The sequence below is a fragment of the Erythranthe guttata genome, chromosome 13 (assembly GCF_056151865.1).
Source record: "Erythranthe guttata isolate IM_541 chromosome 13, IM_541, whole genome shotgun sequence".
Lineage (NCBI taxonomy): Eukaryota > Viridiplantae > Streptophyta > Magnoliopsida > Lamiales > Phrymaceae > Erythranthe > Erythranthe guttata.
In genome coordinates, this window is record NC_142545.1 from 14,645,315 (window position 1) to 14,664,851 (window position 19,537).

A 19,537-nucleotide genomic window follows, 5' to 3' on the forward strand; every position below is an offset into this window, starting at 1 on the left:
ACCAGATTGGTGAAATTATTAAAAATAATAATAATACAAGGGCATAACATCCATTTCAATGTTGAGATAGTTTAACAATTTTCTGCTGTTCAGGGGCAAATAAGATATTTCATAATCTCTATTAGTGTTTGTTACACATAATTAGTTTTTAGGGGTAAATTTATTTATTTCAAATAAAAAGATGATTTTGTAATTGCTATGTACTTGTAGTGATTTATTAGGAGTAATGTAGACTTTTCTTTTGTGTTTGCTCATTATCTATAATAATATGTAAGTCCGAAATTGAAATCTCAGCCTAGATATTATTTGCAGAACTCTGTCCACCCCCACACAAAAAATCTTCAAAAAAAATCTTAGATACAATGGGATCTCGAAAACCCAATGAAAGAAGAGATAGGCTAGATATCACAAGATAAGATCAACCACCATTCCTCCTCCCGCGCCTAACTATAAATAACTACTTTCTTCCCTTCCATTATCACCAACACATCCTTCCTCTTTCTACTCATTAAACACTCAAGCAAGCAAACAGTACTTCCCTCCCATCAATGGCTGCCTCTTCAATGGCCTTGTCTTCTCCATCTTTCGCCGGCCAGGCAGTCAAGTCCACCCCCGAATTCACCAGCTCCGGCAGGTTCTCAATGAGGAAGACCTCCGCCAAGCCCAAGCCCGCCGCATCCAGCAGCCCATGGTACGGCCCTGACCGTATCAAATACTTGGGCCCATTCTCCGGCGAAGCCCCTAGCTACTTGACCGGCGAGTTCCCCGGTGACTACGGCTGGGACACAGCTGGGCTTTCGGCTGACCCCGAAACATTCTCCAAGAACCGTGAGCTTGAAGTGATCCACTCAAGGTGGGCCATGCTTGGTGCTCTTGGCTGCGTCTTCCCCGAGCTATTGGCCCGTAACGGTGTCAAGTTTGGTGAAGCAGTTTGGTTCAAGGCAGGATCTCAAATCTTTAGCGAAGGTGGGCTCGACTACTTGGGCAACCCAAGCTTGGTCCATGCTCAAAGCATATTGGCCATCTGGGGTGTCCAAGTTGTTTTGATGGGAGCTATTGAGGGCTACAGAATTGCTGGTGGGCCCCTTGGTGAGGTTGTTGACCCACTCTACCCCGGTGGTAGCTTCGACCCATTGGGCCTTGCCGAGGATCCGGAAGCTTTCGCTGAGCTAAAGGTAAAGGAGCTGAAGAATGGGAGACTTGCAATGTTCTCCATGTTCGGATTCTTTGTTCAAGCTATCGTCACCGGAAAAGGGCCTTTGGAGAACCTTGCTGACCATCTTGCCGACCCAGTAAACAATAACGCCTGGGCATTCGCCACAAACTTCGTACCTGGAAAGTGAAGTTGACATAGAAGAGTGTAAATTATGGCTGATGTAAAGTTATTGTGAATTATTGATATATTTTATATAATGCTATTTATATGGGAATCAACGAATGTGAATCTGCTTTTCCGGTGCTCGATTCATAGTAACAAATCCGATGAGTATCACGTACCAACTAAGCTGCAAAAACTAGAAGAGCTATCAAACTATCTACACACCGAGATATAAATGAAAAAAGATTCAATATTGAAGATAAGACAGAGGCATAAATGGATAGAAATCCTTAAGAAAGAACAACAATATAATTGAAATATAATATCTCCAATGGACTAATTCGGGATTTTTACACAGTGCATTTAAACAAGACATGCATAAAATCGGAGTACAGTTGATGTCTGGCCATAAACAGACTATACACTATATTTTTAGATCAGTTGATCAGATTCCGACATAGGAATCACCAAATATTGCAACTGATGGTTAGTTTTTCTTCATTTTTAAAGGGACTGAACTTACAGAATCGGACCTCCCTCGGCCATACCCCTCATAAATTGTGCCATAAACAATTGTCGAGTCGAACATTAGCTGAAACAATAGATTCTGGTTACTTAGTATCTACTAATTATGTGTGTGAATGTCAATTCTTTGATTCTCCGATTTCGTTAGTCGATTCATAATGTTGAAGGCTTGGTAACAAGTGAATATCTAGTGATGGATTTCAATTCAATCTAAATGATTTTTCTGCAATTGAAAACAAAAGATATTCCAGCTTAGACAACAAGCATCACTGATTCTTCAGTTCCCGATGTATATATGCACATAACCTAAATCCATTATCCATGAACAATGGCAGGTGAGTTGCAGGAAGTGAAATCATGTAAACAGATTGATGATACGTGGATTATAAAGCTTACCTTGATTATTTCATGAATGACGACGGCGAAAACTGCGGTGGTATCCACGGCGACGGTGGTAGCAACGACCGCGGATCGAAGACAGACGGTTGGGCGAAGCAGAAACGTTGGATGCAACTGCGAGAAAGGTGATTTAACATTTCGATTTTTGGACGATAAAAACGACAGCGTTTTAAAAGAGTGAAGGGCTGAAATACGGACTGAAGAGTGAAGCTTGGTCAGAAGAAATTGGGCCAATAATTAAAAAAGAATTGGACCGATAATTAAAAACTAATTAGGCCAGTAATTAAAGTAGAATTGGGCCGGTGATTAAAAAAGAATTGGTCCCAATTTGAAATATTGGATTAAATAAATTATTTATTGTTCCTCAATTTAGATTCCACTTTGACAGTTAATTCAAATGCCAAATGTAAACTGCAGTTCGTCAGGAAAGTAAAAAAAAATATGCCAACTGGTTAAAACACAATTTTCCATTAAATAAAAACCAATTTACACCAGAAGCCTTGATGCTGAAAACTAATCACTCATTTACACCAATACAAACAACAATTTGTGCTCCTAAGCTCACTTTCCGGGTACGAAGTTTGTGGCGAAGGCCCATGCGTTGTTGTTGACCGGGTCAGCAAGATGGTCAGCGAGATTCTCCAACGGACCCTTTCCGGTAACAATAGCCTGAACAAAGAATCCGAACATTGAGAACATTGCTAGTCTCCCGTTCTTTAGCTCCTTTACCTTTAGCTCGGCAAAAGCTTCCGGATCCTCAGCAAGACCCAACGGGTCGAAGCTACCACCCGGGTAAAGTGGGTCCACAACTTCACCGAGGGGCCCACCGGCAATTCTGTAGCCCTCAATAGCTCCCATCAATACCACTTGCACACCCCAGATGGCCAATATGCTCTGAGCATGGACCAAACTTGGGTTGCCCAAATAGTCGAGCCCACCCTCGCTGAAGATTTGTGATCCGGCCTTGAACCAGACTGCCTCACCGAACTTGACACCGTTGCGAGCCAAAAGCTCAGGGAAAACGCATCCAAGAGCACCAAGCATGGCCCACCTGGAGTGGATCACCTCAAGCTCACGGTTCTTGGCGAATGTTTCGGGGTCAGCGGAAAGTCCGGCGGTGTCCCAGCCGTAGTCGCCGGGGAACTCGCCGGTCAAATAGCTAGGTGCCTCACCGGAGAATGGGCCCAAGTACTTGACACGGTCTGGGCCGTACCATGGGCTGCCGGAAGAAGCGGGCTTGGGCTTGGCGGAGGTCTTCCTCATGGAGATCCTGCTGTAATTGCCGGTGACTTCGGGAGAGAGCTTGACAGCCTGTCCAGCAAAAGACGGAGAAGATAGAGCCATTGAAGAAGCAGCCATTTTTTTTTTCCTTTTCTTTTTGGGGTTAATTATCAGTTGATCAAAGAGGAAGTGGGGGTGATGATGAAAGTAGAGATTGGTAGTTGGTAGTTATAAATAGGCGGGAAGAGGAACTGCAATTAGGGATGGCAAAAAAACCCGAACCGCTAGCTATCCGCGGGTATCCGCTCCGTTTAAAACCCGTTACCGAAACCATTAGGGTTTGGTAGTGGTTTTGGTAAAAGAAAAGAAAACCGTCATGGTTCTGGTATGGTTATGGTTTTACCTTTACGGTCATGGGTACCCGACCATTTAATATATATATATATATATATATATATATATATAATTCAACAATATGAATAAAAAAATTAATTTTACGAAATTTTAAATAAAGTATTAAATAATTTAGGGAGGATATATTTGTATAATTTTTTTTTCTTTTCTTTTTTCTTCCTCTTTTCTGAGAGTTACTTAAACGTTATCGAGACCTAAAGTTACTTTTGTTTTATTACCATAATTTAAATGGTAAATGGGTACCCGTGGTACCCGGATATTTGTGGTAATGGTTCTGGTATTTCCATAAACTTTTTAAAAGGGTTTGGTATGGTCATGGTTTGAGCTATATTAAATGGTAATGGTTCTGGTATTGCACTTTTTCGAGGGTATCCGCCCCGCTGCCATCCCTAACTGCAATCAGTCTCATCTTGTGATATCTATGTCTCTTATTTCATTGGTTTTCAAGATTACATAGTACCCACTAATCCAGTTGGCAATTTGTAGTCCACTTCTCTAGATTTTTTTTTTCCAAATGAAACAAAGTTTTGTAGGTAGGTGAGTCTACATTTCCGTGGTTGAGATTTTCATAACCTTATATTTTATATTTTAATGCTACCAAAAATATCTTTTTTTTTTCTTTTTGAGAGTCAAAATATCTTTACTTGATGTTTAACAGTTTAGTCAATTCAATTAAGGGTTTTGCTATTTGCAGCGGGGCTTTTAATGAAATTGACTTATTTGCAGCGGTAGCTTTTTCATTTTAATTTTTTCAACTTTCAATTTCTCTCTCCTATTCCCAAACACTCTTTAGAAATTGAAATTTCGTAAAAATTTTCGACATTCAAACCGTACAAACGAGGCTCGATTCCGGTAAGTTTTCGATTTCCTACTACTTTTAATTATTTTTATTTCCAATTTAGGTAAAAACACATGTTTAGGAATAGATCTAGCAAAATCTCGGAAAAAAAAAAAATTTACGGCACCCGTGTTCTGGGGCACGGGAACTCGAAGAACATTCAAGTTCCCGTGCTCTGCAGAACGGAGGGTTCAAAATTCTTGAATTCTCCGTTCTGCAGAGCACGGGAACTTGAATGTTCTTCGAGTTCCCGTGCCCCAGAACACGGGACGTTTAAATTTTCGTTCTCTATAAAACCGGCGATCCAAACTATTTTTTAAATTTCAATTTTCCGAAATAAAAAAAAAAAAAATTATTTAAGGTTCCCGTCTTGAAGAACACGGGAACTTGAAGATGTTTGAGTTTCCCGTGTTCTGGGAGACGGGTACTTCAAACATTTTGAGTTTCCCGTTCTGCAGAACACGGGAACTTGAAGATTCTTCAAATTCCCGTGTTCAGCAGAATGGGAAATTCAAATTAAATTTTTTTTTCTTTTTTTTTTTTAATTATTTTATTCAATTAGTTTTTTTTATCTTTTACAGATGGCACGTCAGGACAAGGGAAGGGGCTTATGGGTTCTTCTTCGAGCTCGGATAAATTTCCGAAGATTAAATTTCGGTATGGCGGAAGCGGAGCGCATTCGTATGACTGCATCTCACCGTCGTAGGAGAGTTATGGAGTGCGACACTGATTTACCCGTCGTGGACGAGATTCCCCACATAGATCATAGTTCTAGATCTATGGCGGGTAGCATTCGATCTGTAGGGGCAGATTCTCGTATCCCCTACGAGGGACACGAGGAGGAGCATGACCATGTTGGGAGCGATTTTGATGATGTTCCCGTCCCGGCCGCACGCGTACGGAAGTCTCGATACGAGTTTGACACTTTTAGTGGCCCACTTGAGTTACATGGTCCGGCTCCAGGAGGACCGACTGATTGGAGGATGATTCCTAGTTTCAAGAGTCATATTGCCTACTACATTTGGGCAGGACATGTAAGTTTAAATATATTTATTTTTATATATTTTAAATATATTTATTTTAATATACTTTTTCTAATTAAATTAGAAATTCTACAGGAGCGCAGCGTGGGGCGATGTGAGTCAAGGATTACTACGCTTAATGCTTTTAAGAAACATGAGTTGAAGCAACTCATGGCTCCTTACGGACATGATGAGTTAGAGCTACTGGAGGAGTCTGGCCTAGACTCACTCGAGTACTTCTACATAAAAAATGTAGACAAGGGATTCATGGGGGCATTTATAGAGATGTGGCAGCCGGAAACCAACAGTTTCCACATGCCTTGGGGTGAGATGACGATCACCCTACATGATGTCCATTTGATTTTGGGGTTGCGTGTTGACGGTCTAGCGGTGCACGGTGATTCTGTTGAGGAGATGCCTATGTGTGAGTTGTTGCTAGCTGAGGTTCTTGATTTGGACATGGTCGAGGCGCATGCCAAGCTCGGCAATAGTGGGATAAAATGGTCGGAGTTTGTGGAGCGTGTGCGCAGTCGGTCCCGAACTTGTCGGCAGAAGGTGGTAGGATATTTGACGTTTTTGATCGGTATGGCTTTGTTCCCGGACCGGAGTGTAGACAGGTTCAAGCCAACGTGGATGAGATATTCTTCCGATCTCCATCACGTCGGCGAGTATGCTTGGTGTGCAGCTGTCTTGGCTCATTTATACCGACAGTTGGGCTTGGCTAGTAGGGCCCACGTGAAGGGGTTACAGGGTTGCACGTTACTGTTTGGCAGTAGATTCATCACTTGATCTACCACTCCCTCGACCCGCCCTCGTCCACGACCAGAACCGGGATCGGTTACTTTCGATGGTGGGCTTCTGGTAGAAGTACTTTTTCGACCCTTAGAACCGGCAAACGATTTACCATTTTCTTCATCAGTAGACGACTTCTGCGGGAATGGTGGGTACTCCCAACCGGATTTATCTCTCTTCGGTTTATCCTTTGGCCTTCCTTTCGGTATAACATATGCAGGCTCTGCCAAGTGGATGGTGTCTGGATGAATAGTGCTATTCATGTAATCAGCAGTCATCTTTTGAGTCATATAATCTTTTTCTAACACTTCCGTGGCTAGTCTGATTATTCGGCCTCTCATATTTGTTTCACGATCCATCTGTGCTTCAGGTATTTCTGGTTCTTCAACGTGCATGGTACTCCAAAATGGATGTAGATCCATACATATAAATGTATCACGTTGCTGGATTTTCAACGCAATTCGGCATGCACAAGGAAGTGCATGAGTATCCCACAAAACGTGATCACAAAGAGATGGGTCTTGAAACCCCGGTTTTTCGAGCTCATCATCAAGCAAATTTAATGCTTTATGTGTGACTTTGCATATCAAACCCTGAAATACCGGATACGATGATGATGAGTGCAACCGGATTAAACTGCATTTTGAAAACTCACCCTTGATCTTGGTTAGTTGATACTCAACCCCGGAGTCGAGCTGATAATGAATGGTGTTCACAGCACCGGTAGAAGCATTAATCCAACCCTTCGACGATTTATGAGCACTTTCCACCCTGTTAATAGTCATTAAAATAACAACTAATAATTAAAAACGCCCACAATATAATATAAAATACAAGACGATAATGAAACAAAAAATACCTAGATGTCGACGTGTTCCCAAAATGCAAAATGTTATTAGTCCATGCTTTGACGAATTTGTGCTTGTATATTAGCCAAGTATCGTTAAGGTATGATATCAATTTGGGGTAACAACCATAGCGTCTAACCATTTCCTCGTAATTTTCATAGTAATCTTCTTCTGTTTTTGATTCCACTAATTTTGCCCAATGTATGCGCCGAAATATAAGGCCGTGTTTAGTACTACCAATAAATCTCGATGCATTTTTTTCCACGTTTCTATTGATGTGAAACAAACACAAGAAATGAGCGGAATCTGGAAATATTAGGGGCATTGCTTTGATGAGTCCCAATTCACGATCCGTCAATATCACATTAGGTACCCCCCCCCCCCCCCCCCCCCCAATGCACATTTCAAACAACGCAAAGCCCATTCATATGTGTTTGCATCTTCATGTGACATGAAAGCAACAACAATTGTAAAATTGCAACCAACATGAGTGATTCCAATTATTTCCAAAAGTGGCATCACATACCTACGTAAATACATAAATATCAAATGCAATCAATGTAAAATAACACAATACTAAATACTAATTAACAACATACCTATTGGTTTTGTAAGTGCAGTCCATCAATATAACGTGATAGAATAACCGCAAAAGTTTCAATGAAATAGGAGCAGCGAACATCAAATCAGTAAGTGTATCATCAGCTTCATTACTTCGATACCAATATTCATATCCAGATTCTTGAAGGTTCGACATCACGTGTTGTATCACAGTCTTCCCCGCCATATTCTCTTTTTTCATCTTCTTAAGTTGGTTGTAGACATGTTTCACACTCGTTGATGTCTGTGGATTATCCTTTCTCAATCGATCCATGATTAATGCCGGCTTCACGTGGCTCCTTCTAAGTAACTTCACTACCTCGTATTCTTCTGGTGTCAAACGACTATCGGGTCCTTGTCCGGTAAGATACGGTAGCGTCGGGTGAGTGTGGTTGCCATTTTTTAAATTCATTCGCCATAATCCATCGTTTCGATTTTTGCTACAGTAAATACGAAACGGACATCCACATTTCTTTGTTCCCACATTCCGTTGCTTCACACCTTCGGTTCGTTTTTCACGTCCCTTCCCAGACAGATGACATCTAATTACTACATACACGTTTTCCAGGCTTGAAGTTACTATCAATCGATGACCAAGAGTAGCAGCCAATTTTTTTGCCCACTCCACTAATTCATTCGCAGTTTCAAACTCAACACCCACATTGAAATATTGACCATGATCCTCAGTAGTTGTTGATGTTTCTTAATGAACATCGAAACACATGTTGGGATCCTCGTACTCGTTGTACTCTTTGTCATATTCGGTTCTACACTCATCGTTAAAATCACCCTCACTAGCCTATTAAGATAAAACAAATAATAATTAGTATATAATAACGATATAAAAATAAAAATATATAAAAAAAAATAATAATAAATAAACAGGGTTCCCGTGCCACGGAGGACGATTGTTCATGGTTCCCGTCCTCCCGGGCACGGGAACCACAAAGGTCCGTCCTCCCGGACACGGGAAGATGGTTTTCCCGTGTTCAACAACACGATTCCTTTTTTTTTTTTTTTTTTTTTTTTTTTTTTTTTTTTTTTTCCCGTTTTTAGCAGCACGGGAACTCCAAAAAAACGGGATTCCCGTCACAACACGAAGGTCCCGACGAAAAAATTCAACTTCCACTAAAATCTTCGATTTACCTCGTAAAAGTCATCAGAATCGGCCATAGGGTTGTTTGTTGTCGTCGGGCAGTCGATTTATCAAAAAAAGTCGAAAATCTGAATTCTCGACTTTTTTTGGTTGAGAGCGTTTTGACTTTTTCAGAAAGTTGAAAAAGTTGAAATGAAAAGTACCGCTGCAAATAAGCCAATTTCAGTAAAAGTCCCGCTACAATTAGCATTTCAGTTCAATTAAAGGGCTGGCATAATTCTTCTGTGTTCTCAAAACAAAACAAAAATAATATATATATATATATATATATAAAATAAATTGGAAAATCTGGAACCGGAATTTCATACATTGAAATAAAAAATTAGTAATCGGATATTGTTTATCGATATCGGGGGAAATTAGAGATTCTATTTTTTATGCACTTATAATATAAAATACATAATAATATTGATATTGTAATTGTAAGTGTAATTTTCGGGGAAAAGAAATTGGTATTATTTTCCGAAACTAACGTATATATACTAATCTTGTTCCAAAAAAAAATCGGAAAATAAAAAATCATCATTATTTTCGATGGCATTCTAGTTTTCTTTCTACCTCCACATTTTTCAAGCTTTTTACCATGCCTTCCCTCTGTAGGTAGGTTTATTTAATTTTTTTTTTCGGAATTTTATTGCAAGAAGAACATATGGTCGATTTAGTAGGTTTTGGTAATTCCGCGTCCTTAAGACTCCGACAGTCAAGTTAGATATATTACATGTAACGGAAGTTTGTAATTGTGTAGTGTATTCCTTCATATATACCTTCTGGCGGTGAAAAGAAACAAGTTGTGTTTATAAGAAAGCAGACTTGTGAGTCTTCTAGTGAAAATTAGCACTTCAAAATATTCAAAATTTACACTAAATTTAATTTATTATTTACACTATAGTAATTATATTTAATCACCTTTTCATAACATTTCTTCTATATGATCCCTGCCTTGAGAAGAACAAACACATTGGCTTCTCACGTGCGAAATATCCATGCAGTACTCTCCAACCGCACACTTGGCAAAACCTTATAGGCCAATATGAAATACCCATATCTCCATAGCGATAGGCTGATAGCCGTTGCCAAATGGACATGCCACGTCAAGATTGCCAAATGTCACCTACCAATAGGAATACAGATAATGATATCAACAGATAACGGCCACTTCATATAAATACCTTAGTATGTCTGCCCTGGAAAAATCATCAATTCAACAAACAACCTTGCAAATACATATATATAGTCTTTCATTTGAGAAATTGCAACAATGGCTGCCTCTTCAATGGCTCTATCTTCCCCATCCTTCGCCGGCCAGGCAGTCAAGTCCACCCCCGAGTTCACCAGCTCCGGCAGGATCTCAATGAGGAAAACCGCCGCCAAGCCCAAGCCCGCCGCATCCAGCAGCCCATGGTACGGCCCTGACCGTGTCAAGTACTTGGGCCCATTCTCCGGCGAGGCACCTAGCTACTTGACCGGTGAGTTCCCCGGTGACTACGGCTGGGACACCGCCGGACTTTCCGCTGACCCCGAGACATTCGCCAAGAACCGTGAACTTGAAGTGATCCACTCAAGGTGGGCCATGCTTGGAGCTCTTGGATGTGTCTTCCCCGAGCTTTTGGCGCGCAACGGTGTGAAATTCGGTGAGGCTGTTTGGTTCAAGGCCGGATCTCAGATCTTCAGCGAGGGCGGGCTCGACTACTTGGGCAACCCTAGCTTGGTCCATGCACAGAGCATCTTGGCCATCTGGGGTGTCCAGGTTGTATTGATGGGAGCTATCGAGGGCTACAGAATTGCTGGTGGGCCCCTCGGCGAGGTTGTCGACCCACTCTACCCTGGTGGTAGCTTCGACCCATTGGGTCTTGCTGAGGACCCGGAAGCTTTTGCCGAGCTCAAGGTTAAGGAGCTAAAGAACGGGAGGCTTGCAATGTTCTCCATGTTCGGATTCTTTGTTCAGGCCATTGTTACCGGAAAGGGACCGTTGGAGAACCTTGCTGACCACCTTGCCGACCCCGTTAACAACAATGCGTGGGCCTTTGCCACTAACTTTGTACCCGGAAAGTGAAGTCTGTACTAAAATTCGGATTGTTGAATGATGATGTAAAGTTTTAATTGTTTGAATATAATGTTATTCTGAACATTTTTTTCTGTTGCTAACTCATGTCAACTTCAGTAATTTATGTCAAATATCAGAAACAAGAATAGTGCGAAGTCAAGAATTCCCCACAAATTAAGATAAATGAGGAAGATTGAAGATGCAGATATTAAGACTGATACAAGGATATAAATAACTATTTAAAGGAAAATAAGTAGCAAAAAACAAACCTTTTCGTATACTCATTTTTTGCTGCTAGGAAATCTCGAATCTCTCGGGGGTTTTCCAAGTTTCTGATTCACCTCTTAACAATTTGATCGAGCTCGCCATAGTCATTATGTTTGCCTTCGACAAACTGCCAAACGTATTTTGGTTTCCAAGAGGAATCAGAATCATGAGAAATGATAGCATATATCTCTTGTTTATGTCTCAGTAACACGCTACTTATGATAGCTTGTATATCTCTTAGGAATGTTTTTGTACAGTGTATTTTGAACAAGGCATGTACACAATTTACACCATGTACAGATTAAAGTTCATGCCTGCCCATCCATATATTGTATTTACAAGGAAAATTGATCGACTGTAACAAAAAAGAATTGGAGATCATGAAAGCCTTAGCAGCCGCCCAAATATCACGACTGATGGTTAGTTTCTCTTCATTTTATAACGGAACTGTGCTCAGGTACGATTTGCAGCCCTTGCTCTGGCAACCGACTTTGCATAAAGTTCTTCATACAGAACTGATGAAGTGTCCCAACTAAAATCTATCCTCATGTCTTTTTGTACAAGCTGTTTCCAACCATCAGCATCGTGCTTATAATGGTGAAATGCACGTTCTAATGCATTATTGAAGCTCTGTATATTCATGAAAAGTCAGGGATGTAACCTCAAAATTGTTAGAAAGTACACCTTTTTAGTCTAAAATATCAAATGCGAAAGAATAATTTAATACAGATTAGTTACCTGCTCGTCGGCTGTCAAAAATGTAAATCCATTTCTGAAATGGACAGGTATAGTATCATCGTCTACATCGAAAACACTGCAAGAGGATTTACAAACTTAATTATTAAGCAGGTACTAGCAAAATAATATATGCAGTGTAAATTTTAAATTCATCCGACTGCAGTTCAACCTGTCATTTAGTCCACCTGTCTTCCTAACTATTGGGATTGCACCATATCTCATAGCAATCATCTGCATACATTACAATATGACATGAATTAAATTTCAGCCAAGTCATACTGCCAGGTTACAGGGAACTAACTGAACTGTACCTGTGTAAGGCCACAAGGCTCAAAGATGGATGGGATGATAAACATGTCAGAGGCAGCATATATTAAGTGGGCAAGAGACTCGTCGTATTTCAGTAGTAATCGAGCATGCTCATGAGTTCTAAAATGGTTCTCAATATCTTCAAACTCCCTCTGCAAAAAGAAAACTTTCATTGTCAAAAGATATGATTTGTTCAATAAAAAGGTTGGCAATTCAAATCCCAGAAGTGGGGCTGTTGATCTTGAATCGGATTGTTAACTTCGATTTTATAATTGTGTACTTACAAAAACACCAAATCATAGATATACTCTGTAGACTGTACCTATAATTCTTCAGTAATCCTTGGAACAATTACATTTAAAAAATACCGCTATATATTAAGGCGAACTTTATCAAGCTACACATGTAGCCAACAGACCAGCCATGGCAAGGAAAAAAAGGCCGAAATTGAGAAAACACAACTTTCCTGAATTTGTGGCACTGGACTTGAACCAAGAAGGACAAACTGGCCACCGAGCTCCAATGTCCGATATATTGCATGCCTTATAAGATGTACACCTTTTTGAGGTACCAGTCTAGTTATGCAAGCAACCTGCACACAATAAACTGAAAGTTGAATACAAGTATTGTTTCAAAAATTGCGTTGTAACTATAATAACATAGAAATGCTCTTTCACCATTCATCGGTTATACTCTGTTTCACATATTAAGGAACTAGTTATCTGCCAAGAATCTTGGTCAAGCCAATACATTAACTGGAAATGTGGATTGCAGTAGTTCTTGCTGATGAATTCTTTAAAGAAATGGAATATCAGCATGGCTAACTGTTGACCATTCACAGATGAAATGCAAAAAATTCACCACATAGTACTGATTTGTGGTAATTAGAATTCCATTTCGTGAAATCAAGCGAAGAGAGTAAATCATGATACAAATAAAAAAAGTTACCGTCAAGTCAGTGGAATATATTTTATGACCTACAAAGTTAAATTAAGATGGATGAAATAAGATAATCATCAAATTCAAACTATACTTACCAATGGTTGCCGGAGATCAGCTGAAGAAATCCCTAGTTGTCTTCTTAAAGCTTCTTTATTCTCTGCCTTGCCTTCAATGTCACTGGAATTATACTGGACTTCCAAAAGTGGATCAGTTGCTGGATTCCATGCATCAGTATCAATTCCATTTAAAATCCCAACAAACTTCTTTGAATGTGAATTAAGTGTTCCGTGCAGGCCTTGTCCTCCCTGTATATCATAAGTAAAACATTAAATAAATTATTCTGGTTACGATCAACTAATTATATGTGTGTTTTCCCACTAAACTCAAACTTCTTAGTCAGGATAAAACAACAATTAAATACATTTAAAACAATTTGGTAAAACAAGTCCTACAGGTTCTTTGACTCTCAAAATATCCTTGGTCACTTTATATTGTTATATTCATGCGGCTCTCTGTAATGGAAACTACATATTTGACCTACAAATTTGCAGCATAAGTGATTCTCCAATTTGGTAGATTCGTTGCAGAGAGTCACACATGAATGATAGCATTTGATTATATTTTAGCTTTGTCAAAAAGAACATAGCAGATAATTCATGAATTGTATCTTAGAACTTCAGAAATACACTGCTGAATGTATATCAATTTCAATGGACAAAATGGGAGACCCATTTTAGATTTTATACCAATTCAAAACATAGATGTGCACCAAATAAACTAACTGCCTCAGACTTGAGTGTAGTAGTAAGTCGAAGAATTAAAACAGAAAACCCTAGAAGACAAGTCTACACAAAGAAGCAACACTGAAAAATCTAAATAACTGTTAACATTTGTACCTGAGCAGTCCGGACTTCTTGGGCGTAGGAAGGTGAAACTGTTGTCACGATATTAGAGAACACTATTGCACCCTGAAGAGAAGAAATGAAAATGAGGTGATTGAAATTAGCTCAACATAGGGCGTAGTACTAGATGAACTTTTTTACCTTAACCGGGTTGACCCTGTCTTTTGCTGAGTTGTCCTGCATCCTATCCGGTCTATTGAGCTGGTAAACATCAAGACCACAAGATTCTAGGTCAGAAGCCCGTGCAGCTCCTTGATACTCAAAATTGTGACACGTAAAACATATTCTGGCTGAATTCAGTCCTTTTGCTACATACAGATCCCAATAAAGTGGTGCCTACCAAAACAAGAAAAGAAAAAAGGAAAGCAGAAGTAAGAAAATGAGATGAAGATACCGTAGTAAAGAGAAAGGAAATTGATAAGAATTCTAGTAGTCATACAACAAAGGCAGTCTGCCAATCATGACAATGAATTATGTCTGGTCTCTTGCCAGCTTGAAGAAGTAACTCAAGAGCTGCCCTGCTGAAGAATGAGAACCGCTTAAAATCATCACGCTCTCCATAAAATTGACCCCTCGAGAAGAATCTACTGGGATGTTGAGGCTCAATGAAGTAAACAGGAAGTCCTAAATGGTAAAATTTGCAGCCAACGAATTATTAGAATTGAAGTCACAATAAAAGAAGCAGAATATATTTATAGGTGTTGGAAATATAATAATTGAAAACCTTCAACAGTGCCAACCCAGATTTTGTTTTTGAACAAATGGCCATCAAAGTATGACTCAACAGGCACATCCAAAAGCTGCAGAGAATGAAAGACCGTGTCAAAGAAAACTACAGCAAAACAGTAAAGGCTGTAAAGCACATCCATCAAATGGCAAATACCTTTAAGTCCCGAACGAGTTCATGACGCATGCAGTCATATTTCGGTAGAATAATCTCCACAAGGTGCCCTTTCTTCTGAAGTGCTTTACTGAGACCAGTCACCACATCTCCCAACCCACCGACCTAACATAATTGAAATAAAAGAAATCCTTCAGTCATAAATTAGCATCATTAAAACGTATTGGCAAATGTGATTATTTGGTAAAATGAACAAATTTTGTTGCACAATCCCAAGATTTAAGCATCATATATACAGAAATATATGAAGAAACACACTCAAACATGCCAAGGCACTGTAATATGGAACACAAATTTCACCATCAGGAGGGGGTATATTAAAAACTAAAATATTGAGATATTACATTCCCAACAATGTGTGGTAAACAAGATAATCTATGCAGGTAAAATACATTATCTTCTCTTGATTAAACATGAAACTATTACCTTCTCAGTTTTTTATCTAGAAAAAGCCAAATGAAATATTTTTTATTCGTTAATGGAGGCAATGCATACAACAAATGAACAAGTTGCTTATGAAATAAAAATGAACTACCTAACTCTAAAGTATTTTCTTCCTTTCTTTGGGAATGAAACATTGCATTTAGACAAATGGTACCCTAACTCATATCCGATAGATTCCCCTGAAGTCCCAGAGCACCAGAAAACCACATTGCTCTTGCCCAGTATCGAAAAAACTAACAAATTTAAAAGGCTTACGTCTATGCGGGGACTGGATGAACAAGACAGACCTCTCATCCTTGAATCCTTACCTCACAATTCACAAGATAACTAGGATTTACCTAAGTTCAATAATATGGAAGCATTAAACTCTAAATCTATAGTATATACAGACATTTGCCAGTAACTCCAAATTTATAGCAAACGCAGGTAAACTCTAAATTTATAGTATGTACATACCTTTGCAACAGGTGCCATCTCTGCAGCGATATGTATCACATGTAACCTTTCACTAAACAATGAGAGCAAGTACTAATCAAAATTCTGGGTCTATTACGTATGAAGTGAAGAGTCATTGCATCTTACGCTACGCTTACCCTGTCGTCGAGGATGTCAATTTGAGAAATGCCGTAATGATTTCACGCTCGTTCTTTTCTTTAGACGATATATATGCATCGCATATAGCTTCATCCCTGTTCCATATCATCTCTCTTAACAGCTTAGCTTGATCCACCGAAATCTTCTTTTCAAGAACCCAACCATCCACAATAAGCAATAAGTTACTCCAAAATCCCCAAGGCTTATCATTAACAGATGTATCTTGTTCCTTTTTCTTGCTTTCTTCTTTTAGATTATCAACTGTGTCTTGGAATTCCTTCATAGAGTCTTGATATAACTGAACATATGAATGTATCTCTTCATCAGATCTTTGCAGGCGCTCATCCAAAAGTTTTATCTTCTGTTGCATTAGTTCATTATACTGTTGCATTTTCTCTGTTGACAATCTATAGACATCGGCCTCTTTTAGAGATTCCTCAAGCCAGTCAACCTTCTTTTGGAGTTCTTGGTTTTCCTGCAGCACCAGACTAGCATGATCGGCCTGTTTTGTTGCCTTATCTAGGAGCTTCTGCAAATCTTCTACTTTCTCATATAAATTTTTGCATTCAGATTTCAAACTAGAAATTTTTGAAATATCTTCATGAGAAGCAGCAAGTTTAAACTCTAATTCTTTTAAAGAAGATTCCATAGTTAACCGCTCTTCCTCCAGCATTTGAATGCGTTGATCATTTTCCCTCATATTACCAAGCTGTGCCTTCAAAACCTGTAGCTCATCCTTCAGGGACATATTCTCTGCCCTTAACAAATCCAATTCTTGGCTAAAAGAATCGATAAGATCAATTTGTGAAGAAGAAACAGAACTATTCTTGTCTTGCGTGTTTTCCTCATTGCTACCCCTACTCGACAATTCATTTCGCAGCTTTTCCAACTGGTCTTCCAGGAGTTCCACGTGTATCTTCTCTTGTGCAACCACTTTGAGCCGTTCATCAGTTTCAGCCAGTTTCATCTCCAAAGTGTTGATTTGTCCCTGCAACTCCTCTTTTTCGCTGAGAATTTTTTCAAGATCTTCAAGAGCACGTATACGAGCTTGATTGAGAAGATGGATATCTGTAATCCAATTAGCAAGAGATATAAGATAAGAAACGTTCAGGTGGCAGAAGATAAATTCACATTCTCAGTTTTCAATTAAAAGAAGAGTTTATGCCCAGATTCCTCAAGATGAAACACAACTTACTCTTTTCTGCATGTCTTATCATCCCAACTAAATCTTCAAGGTGAATGCCTGAAAGTTGCTCTCCTCCATCTATATCACTGGACTATTTAAAAGAATAGATAATCATGTTCTCAGGTAATTACATCTTTTAATGACAGTACATAACGAAGAATAAAAGGTCACCGAGGAGAGACCCACAAAAAACAACAAAAAAATTAAGATGGCAATAAAGATTTTATTATTTCTTGATGACTGGTAAAACAATTGGCATTAACTTGATTATGCTTGAACAGCAAAATCATAAGATTAACATGTCTCACGTTTCTAAAGTAACCTTCTGCAGAACATATATTGCTTATATGGATTCACAACATCCAATTATGTGAAACACCATGCTGAAGGTGCTACACGCAAAGAAGGCATTCAACATAAGAACTATAACCCACATTTTTTCAAAAACACTTATGCAACAAAAATCAAATATCATTGTCCACTCAATTCATGTAGGTGTATAAAGCTGAAATTTGATGAGAACATATATGAAAAGCTTAACTATGTAACTGGTTAATGAACACCATACATAGTAACACTTGACTATAATTTCTGGTATAAGATTCGATTAATCCTCTGAGTTAGTCCGAGAGGAACAAAGTTTTGGAGCATTGTGAAATATAATTTGATGGAAAATAATGCTCACATTTTCATCTGAGTACGATGATTCCCTGGCAGACTCAATAGTGTCATCGTCCAATGATATGACTTCATTTGGTGGAGAAGAATTGTTGTAATCCTTTCCGTTTGCATGTCCTGCTTCTATTACGATGGGGTCCTGCTCATTGGAAGCTGTCTCTTGAATTGTGTCTATAGTACTATCTTTGGACAACTTGCTTGGATCAGAGTCGTTATCACCACTTGACTGGAACTTTCTATTTGTTGTACGCTCAAGATTGATTTTCTTTGCAGGTTGTCTCTTAGCGTTCAAACTGCAAATATTTAGGTTTCAAATACATCATGATGCAACAGTAGGAAAGGGATTAAAGAGAAGGGGGAAAAAATACTACAAAATTGTGCAGGAGTTGTTTTTTTCCTACAGAATTGGTATCACATTCAGAAAGATGACCAGCAGACTTCTAGCCCGTTTACAGATGAATTAATGTTTATATTATCTCTTTGTGAGCATCTCATAAGCCATTAATCTCGGTTGTCAGTACATCTTTGAATAAGTTTCGACATCAAATTCCAATTTCTCTTTAAAAACAATGCCATTCCTTATCAATAAATTATCGAATTCAAATCTTGAGAAAAATAAAATAATTCGAAAAGAACTTATTTCCCAGGAAGCTGCAATCATGCTGTGATGGCATTCTCTATAAAAATGAAGCGAAAATATGAAGCATGCTATCTTAAAGTTTAAGAAACTTGATTCTCGAACAATTTAATTTTCCACCATAAACAGACACAAGATACATTTCTCAGCTCAAAGAGATTTCAGCATTCCAACCGAACGTGATTCATTCCGACTAGCGTCACCACCGAATCCAATTTTAACCAATGCAAATGATAAACCAATCAAAGATACAGAAAATAAAAATGAGAGAGATAAAATCGTAATAAGAACCTGAAGTTACGGTGTCGTATTCTACATGAAGCTGGGTGCAAACGCTGGGAAGGGGAAGGGTAGAACCGTACAACAACTTGGCCAAATTTGAGGCCTCCTACGACCAAACCACGGCCGCGCAACCACGTCGACGGCGTCGCCTCCATCCAATTTCCACACAGTGACACCCTCAGTGTGTGCGTGAATTGTGAAAAGGACAAAACGGTTGCTTAGAACCAACAACTGCTTACTCTTATTAGGCAGAGGGTTACAAAAAGAGACGATTTATTTATTTATCTTGTTTGTTTCGGGAGGCATCGAATCCCCTCCCTCTCTCTCTCTCTCTCTCTCTCTCTCTTCTTTCTCTCTCCTCTGCTCTTTATGGAAGGGGAATTTTACCGACTGTAAATACTAAATAGGCGTGGTCAATTTAATCGGTAAAAGTAACCGTGTTACACAGTCATTAAAAAATTAATATTTAGGCATTAAAAT

The 19,537-nt window shown here is 39.1% G+C and overlaps 5 protein-coding genes across 6 annotated transcripts; 2 read left to right on the forward strand and 3 right to left on the reverse strand.

Annotated features, from left to right (window-relative positions):
- The first annotated feature begins 53 nt into the window (after positions 1-53).
- Positions 54-1,434, forward strand: LOC105968419 (chlorophyll a-b binding protein 21, chloroplastic). The gene has a single exon (XM_012993044.2). The coding sequence runs from the start codon at positions 549-551 to the stop codon at positions 1,341-1,343; it is 795 nt and encodes a 264-aa protein (XP_012848498.2). The 5' UTR covers positions 54-548; the 3' UTR covers positions 1,344-1,434.
- A 1,257-nt stretch (positions 1,435-2,691) lies between these two features.
- On the reverse strand, positions 2,692-3,716 carry LOC105968417 (chlorophyll a-b binding protein 40, chloroplastic). Its single transcript, XM_012993042.2, has one exon. The coding sequence runs from the start codon at positions 3,599-3,601 to the stop codon at positions 2,804-2,806; it is 798 nt and encodes a 265-aa protein (XP_012848496.2). The 5' UTR covers positions 3,602-3,716; the 3' UTR covers positions 2,692-2,803.
- Positions 3,717-6,432: 2,716 nt separating this feature from the next.
- On the reverse strand, positions 6,433-8,389 carry LOC148765993 (uncharacterized). Its single transcript, XM_088812466.1, has 2 exons — positions 7,977-8,389; positions 6,433-7,300 (listed from the first exon to the last, which is right to left on the reverse strand). The coding sequence occupies exons 1-2, from the start codon at positions 8,387-8,389 to the stop codon at positions 6,433-6,435; spliced, it is 1,281 nt and encodes a 426-aa protein (XP_088668592.1).
- Positions 8,390-10,389: 2,000 nt separating this feature from the next.
- Positions 10,390-19,451, reverse strand: SS4 (starch synthase 4). 2 transcript variants are annotated; one of them, XR_016029050.1, is made up of 16 exons: positions 19,067-19,451; positions 18,146-18,431; positions 17,470-17,551; positions 16,274-17,342; positions 16,137-16,188; positions 15,219-15,341; positions 15,060-15,135; positions 14,775-14,959; positions 14,477-14,671; positions 14,330-14,401; positions 13,529-13,738; positions 12,954-13,083; positions 12,494-12,643; positions 12,352-12,413; positions 12,183-12,258; positions 10,390-12,074 (listed from the first exon to the last, which is right to left on the reverse strand). XR_016029050.1 is itself a non-coding variant. In XM_012993040.2 (16 exons), exons 1-16 carry the CDS (start codon positions 19,210-19,212, stop codon positions 11,898-11,900), a joined length of 3,087 nt encoding a protein of 1,028 aa, XP_012848494.2. In that variant the 5' UTR covers positions 19,213-19,451; the 3' UTR covers positions 11,609-11,897. The 2 variants fall into 2 exon arrangements, 1 of the variants encoding a protein (XP_012848494.2); XM_012993040.2 differs by having other exon boundaries at positions 11,609-12,074; positions 12,958-13,083.
- On the forward strand, positions 10,392-11,278 carry LOC105968418 (chlorophyll a-b binding protein 21, chloroplastic). The gene has a single exon (XM_012993043.2). The coding sequence runs from the start codon at positions 10,392-10,394 to the stop codon at positions 11,184-11,186; it is 795 nt and encodes a 264-aa protein (XP_012848497.1). The 3' UTR covers positions 11,187-11,278.
- Positions 19,452-19,537: the final 86 nt, after the last annotated feature.